This window comes from Eurypyga helias, unplaced genomic scaffold (genome assembly GCF_000690775.1).
Source record: "Eurypyga helias isolate BGI_N326 unplaced genomic scaffold, ASM69077v1 scaffold4740, whole genome shotgun sequence".
Lineage (NCBI taxonomy): Eukaryota > Metazoa > Chordata > Aves > Eurypygiformes > Eurypygidae > Eurypyga > Eurypyga helias.
Genome location: NW_010226121.1, coordinates 16,704 through 23,256, shown reverse-complemented (window position 1 = coordinate 23,256; position 6,553 = coordinate 16,704). Strand labels below are relative to the sequence as shown.

The 6,553-nt window shown below is 52.0% G+C and overlaps 1 protein-coding gene across 1 annotated transcript in view; it reads left to right on the top strand.

Annotated features, from left to right (window-relative positions):
• Positions 1 to 2,461: 2,461 nt before the first annotated feature.
• Positions 2,462 to 6,553, top strand: part of DUSP3 (dual specificity phosphatase 3) — a gene marked incomplete at its 5' end in the record, with an annotated part of 5,991 nt that continues 1,899 nt past the window's right edge. Inside the window, 2 exon segments of the mRNA XM_010151657.1 lie at positions 2,462 to 2,579; positions 4,684 to 4,910. Coding sequence (XP_010149959.1) covers positions 2,462 to 2,579; positions 4,684 to 4,910 — 345 coding nt within the window.

Below are 6,553 nucleotides of genomic sequence, written 5' to 3'. Positions count from 1 at the left end.
AGCCCCCGCTTTGAGCTACAACGGAGCCGGCACGAGGTTACGGCCCAGTCGCGTAAGAACGGGGCGCAGCGGCCCGGGCTTCTCCTGCCCTTGCGAGGGCGTCGGGGTCACGCCGAGACCCGCGAGCGCCGGCCGGGAGCAGCAGTAGGGACACGGGATCTCGCTTTAACCCTGTGCACAACGGCCCAAAGGCAGCAGTTTAACAGGAGTCACCACCCCGGGCTGTGGCTGGGCAAATAAAAGGTCAAATAAACGGTTCTGCATTCTTAAGCCCTAAAACCCCTCATCCTAATTAAGTATCCACACACGTGGTGGGAGCCAGAGCATTCCAGGTGTGGCTTAACTGGGAAAAAGTGCTCAGGGGTCAGCAGCAGCACTTCTTTTCTAACCTGTATGATGTTTTTTCTTTGCACCAGGATTGTGATTTCAGTTACCTGGTCCAATCCTGCCGTATTCTGCTGATTCTCTTTTCCCTTTTTGTCCATTTTGTACACTTTTTCTCTGCGGAACTGGGGACTTTTTGATACACATGTAGCATACTGGATCCCTGTTCTTATCTGAAGCTTGTAATTCTTAAAGGAATGCAAGTCAAGCCCATAGCCTGTCGTTCCCTTTCTCCCGGTTTGTCACTGCCAGCTGCGGCGGGACACGCGCCCCTGGAGACGGGACTGACAGCTCAGTGGCCAGTCTGACAGCCACCTTCTCTTTCCTGCTTTTAGCGGTTACTTGGAAGAAATGAAGCCACATTCTGCAAGGCGATTTGTGCAGTAAATAATTAAAAAGGAATTTTGAAGGTAGTTGACTACTACAGTGTAGTTTTCATCATTCGGTAATTGATTTTATTGAGACAGTATGGACTTGCCCCATCCCTGGGAGTGTCCAAGGCCAGGCTGGATGAGGCTTGGAGCAACCTGGGCTATGGAAGGTGTCCCTGCCCATGGCAGAGGGTGGGACCGAGTGGGCTTTGAGGTCCCTTCCAACCCAAACTGTTCCATGATTCCATGACTAAATACACTCCGATGCAGGGCTGTCCAGGAACAGAGAATGCGTGTGAAAGCTGCAGGGTGGAAAAGCTCTGCCTAGTGTAAAGCTTCACCCCTGACAGGGGCTCTTTACGTGATGACTGACCACCAAGACTGTCCGGAGCAGCAGTGCGGTTTGTAGCATAGGAACAGTTGTAACTGTCAGCTGGACTAACGGCCAGTGGGTAGTTCTACTGTCAGTGGTTTTAAAAGGATGCTGGGAAATTGTAGGGGACAGGTAGAGCTGAGAAACAACTTTGTGGGCTGAAAAAGCTATTTGGCAGGGGGAACAGAACCTGCTTACTCAAGACTTAGTAGGCAGTAACATCTCTGCAGCATCCGTAGGAGGTTGACAGAATGCTGCGGGCTGGGTGAAGGGATGAATGCCTGTTAAGGCTCAGGCAGCGCACGGTGAGCTTTGATATTCTTGAACCGGAAACAATCCTAATTCTTGAGAGGATTTCTTGGATGAAGCGTGGCTGAGGTATACTGCCTTGTAAGTCACGTTGCTGTATTAGTTGTCATTCTGAAAGGATTTGAAACTGTGCAGGTCTGTTCTCGCGCCGTTTCCAGCTGCGTGTCCCCTTGTGCTCTCCGTGTGTAAAGATAAGGCCAAGAGAGGTCTGTGTGTCTGACCTGACCCCTGCAGACTGCTGGGGAAGTGAACCTCCTTTGCACTCAGCCTCTCAGGCTTTGTGCCTGTGTGGGTACGACAGCGTGCAAGGCTTCCATAAAGCTCTTCCTGCGGCACGCAAGAAATAAGCCACAGCTTGCTCTGGGCCCTGCGCTTGCAGTCAGCAGCCTGGCTCGTTCTGCCCCAGCTTCTGCGCAGAGCTTGGAACGTGGCTCCGAGGTGAGGCTGTCCTGGCGCAGCGTGCAGCTGACTGGGGCTCCCCTCGGCTCCCCATTCAGGCCTTTGTTGCACCAACTTCCTCACCGAACCTCTGAGGAGTCAGCGGGAGCACTGTGCGTTGGGCTGCAGGGAAGTCGGGGAGGGCACAGAGTCATGTGGTCGTTGGGTCTGACACGCAGGTCTCTGCTTCGACTGGGGCGGCTCAAACCTTTTGGCAGGTTTGTGACTACAGGTGCCAGAGGTTCTGCAGCACAGAATAGCCGCTTGCATGGGGACACTGCTGTCTCTCCTTAGGAGTAACTCCAGATAAAAACAACAATGCAGAGACATTCAGGTGGGTGAGACTCAGCTGGGTTGTAGCGTAGAATAAAAATCTCGCTGTCGAATAACTGGTGATGCTCAAGGGCAGCCTTGGGGGAGCTCGAGATCCATGGGGAGGCGAGGAGGGTACACAGGCTCCCTACCCTGGGTTTCAGGAGAGCAAGCTTTGGCCTCTTCAGGGAACTGAATTCTTTGGGAACACTGAACGTGATACAGCTGGAATGAGATGCTGAGGATGGGAGAGATCCAAGGGTTGTTTGGGAAGGGGAAAAACAATGGCATACAAACAGTCTCTTTTTCTCATCTCTAGCTGTGTAAGAAAATAATCTATAAAATCTGCAAAAATCATTCTCTGGGAATGAGTTTCCCTCCAGAAACAGTCTGTGTTAGGGGATTCAGCCACGATTCCAGCACACGAGCTGCTGTTGACGCTGACTGCTGTCATGTACAGACCGATCTGTGCCCTTGCTTAGACCGTACCCTCACCCCACCAGGCACTCACAGCTGAGGTCTGTTTTGGCCTTGCGCTGCAGGATTTACTGTTGTAAAGGAGAATTCCCTCGGCACTGCTGCTTGTCCCCTGGCACAGATGATGTCCTGCCAGATGGGGAATCTGTCGGCATTTGTTTGGGTAACGAAGTCTTTGCAAATATTTGCCTCATTGCCATAGTTATTTGGCACAAACAGCAAAAGATGTAGAAGCTTCGCTCATGCGTAAAGATTCATCTGCTTCCACTGCACTGTACGGGGTGAACAGTCGTGAGGGGAAAAGCAACGCTCTGGAGGTTCGTGTGGCCTTGAACGATGTGCAGATCAGGAGTGAATGCGCTCAGAGGTTCCTGTAGGTATAAACCAACTCATCTGGGTGTTCATTTTAACTTTCTTGGAGCAGCTGAGCGTCCAGCCGAAACTCGTGGGTGCATCGCCATCTCCCAGAAACCCTTCCCAGAAGATACTGCGCAGATGCTCGTCCGAAGCTCAGCTTAGCACCGGGACTCCTTGTGTTTGCGGCCGATTCCTGGAGCCGTGGGAGCTTTTCTTAAAGATTTCTGTTCCCACCAGCCGTTTGATGCGTGGCGAAAGCTGCCCTTAAGAGCAGTAAAGGCGTTCAGGCCTGCTGAGCCTGCCGCCTCTCCCAGAGCGTGCAGGAACTCGGCTGTCCATCACCGAAAGGATAACTCTCACTTTCTGCTAATGGTGACCAGTGGGCTCAGATTTTACTAGGGCACCCCATGGGGTGACAAAACATGTTCTGGGGTTTTTTTTCTTCCCAGGGAGGTGAGACAAATGTTGGGACTGACATGTGGAAATCATGAGACAGATGAAAGTGGGGGTTGGGACAAAAGGAAGCGAGTGGTCTCTTCCTGTGTTTAACGGTTCTCTCCTCTGCAGAGCACGCTGGCTGGGGTTTGCGCGTGGTCAGTTGTCACGAAGCAGATGGATCGTTTGCCACTGTACGACCGGAGCTTTTATCAGAGCTTATGGCAGTGTTACTGGATCCAGTTCACTGTCATCGTCCAGCCTGAGAGGGACGGTCCGTACGCATCCTCCTGCTGGGGTGTTGGCTAACAGGGTAGGGTGCTCTTCTAGCCACCTAGAGGTGGGAGCAGGTGGGTTTGCTGCCGTTACTGGACAGAACTGAGGGGTTGGAAAGGGCTCAGCTGACCTAAAAGTGCTGAATGCTTTGTTAAGCACTTAAGCATATTAAACATGACTCAGTCTGGATTCTTTTCCATTTTCCATGTTGATTTCACCTAAGACACTAAAATTTCGACACTGGTGATGAAAGCACTGCGCGGCTGAATTCTGTCGCTACGTGTCCGGCCTTGGGATAGCTTCGCCAGCTCTTTCCATGACTTCAGACGTGTTAAATAGCACAGACACGGAGGACTACGCCTCACCAGAGCCTTCAGATGAGGCCTTTGAAGATGCAGGAGCATTTACTCACAGTTCCATTCTCGCTTCCTGCGGCCAGAGAAGGAGCCAGTGCGGCTCTGCAGGGGTTAAAGCTGCCCCCTGAAACGTCTGGACTGTGAGAGCGGTGACTGCTGCTCGCCGAGCCCCGCAGGAGGGCGAGCTGGTGGTACAGGCTTTTTACAGCCCCTATACATCATCTCCAGACCACGCTGACCTTATCCGTGACCGTCCCGGGCTGCCTGTTATCTCCAGCATTGTCCTACTTTTTTCTTCAGAATTTGATGGTCCGAGTTGTCATTTTAGGCCATAGTGGGGAGCCACAGTGTACGTTTCACGTGCGCTCTGCTTGGCCAAGGAGGGAGCGTTCTCTCATGCTCAAGGAGTGACCGTAGCTCTTAATATTTCTGTAAATTTATAATTTTTAGCTCATTCTCTTGTAGGCACAGTCTGCGTAGAATCCATGAGCAGAAAAGTCACAGGTTTTGGTTCTCAGTACTTTTCGGGGGATTCATAAATACTGCGATGATTCACCAAGTTCTGATCACTTTCCTGGCCCTTTTTATCACACAGGTTCCTAGCCAAGAACATCATGAGGCTGCAGCGCCTGGGGATAACCCACGTTCTGAATGCAGCAGAGGGGAAGTCATTCATGCATGTGAACACCAACGCGGAGTTCTACGAAGGCACAGGCATCAGATACCATGGCATTAAAGCTAACGATACACAGGAATTTAACCTCGGTCGCTATTTTGAGGAGGCAGCTGATTTCATTGAGAAAGCACGTGCCCAGAAGGATGGTAAGGCAAACTGAACTATCTTTCTACCATGTTTTCTGTGCACTGCCTATGCTTGTTAGCAACTTCTTTTACTGTTTGAAAAGGTTCCTTGCTCAGATTATCAGCTGCACGGCCAAGGCAGGAGTTCAAACCCAGGCTCTGGATCAGAGACACCAGAACACACAATAAGACCCCTTAATCTACCGTCTGCACCTGTGGGTCTCCAGTGTAGGGCAGATGGAAGTCTGTCACGGCAGGGGGGACTTTGACAAGTGAAGCAGCTGCGGCATCCTAGAACAGTGCCTTTCTGGGCACGTGCGTTGCCGAAGGGTATGTGCGCGGCCTGCTGCGGTGGTCCCAAACGGGCAGCAAGGGTGAAGACTCTGGCCTTCCGATGGCTATTACATTAAGTCTTTATTTCATGCCAAGATTTCCTCAGCGTTCCTGAGGATTGCGGGAAGGCTGGAGATGATATCTGCAGTGCTGCTGATGGATTGCCACGTTCCTCTTCAGCGTCTTTCCCCAGAGCAGAGATCCTCGGGCACAGTGCAGTGGGCCAGACGGTGCGTGCTGTGTTTCACACCACCGCCTACTTCTGCACTTGCTGCTCTTCTTTCTTGCTTCATGACTGAACATGAAAACAGAGGAGGGAGAATTCCCACAGCTCTAGACGTCCTTGCTCTGAAATGGGCAAAAGGGGCACTGGGCTGCGATGGGCTCGTGACAGATGGAAAGAAATGTTACCTCTGGTTGGGTGGGGTACGAAAACCTCTAAAAATGGAAACGCGACTCTTGCCCTTGGCATTGTGGCTCTCCGAGAGGAGTTGCAGGAGGAGAGAAGCCTTGCCCAGTGCCAGCTGTGCCACGGCTGCCCCTGCTCCTGTGGATCCCCAGAGCTGCCGTCGGGCTGAGGCCACAGCAGCAGGTCGGCGGCCGCCTGCCATCCCTCCGTTGTGCTCCCGCTGCCGTCAGCAAGGAGCGGCTCTGCGGCTGGCTGATGCTGGAGCCGGTTTAAGATGAGGGTTAGGAGTTTGGTCGTTTAGTTTGACACTCAAGTGTGGGGTGAGACAGCGAAGAGGGACGCAGAAGCGTTTTCCTTCCGCTCCGTTTTAGGACTGTAGTGCAAGGCTCGGGAGGGCAGGTCTGGCAGCCCGACGGTCCAGCAGGCAGCCCTTGGGACACCCTCTTCCACAGAGGAAGGCTGGAAACGCTTTTGCTTCTGATCATTTGCAGGGGGGAGGTCAGATCTCTAAATCTTGCTGATTTATGGCTACGGGCTCTCAGTTAGTATTGAGAAAGAATTGTTTTATCCGTTAAGTTGCTACTGATTAGAGATTTGCCTTGGGTTGAGAAGCCTTTGCAGCTGAAGGCAGATGTGATAACAGGCTTTCTCTTGCTGTGGTTCAAAGCAAATTGTGGTTCTGAGGGAAGGGAGTGTGTATGGTTCGTTTGTTCTCGAGAAAAAACTCTGCTCCAGAGAGTAGTCTGGGACCATATCTCCCACTGCATTGGGAAGGGGAATATTTTTGTGTCTGGAAAAGCAGGTCAAAGAGGAGGCAGCTGAGGGGCGATGAAATCTAGTCACATTTCTCAAGGGGAGCCGTGGCCTGTGTTATTATTGTTGGATAGATCCAACAATCTACAGGATTTGTGTGTGTCGTGGG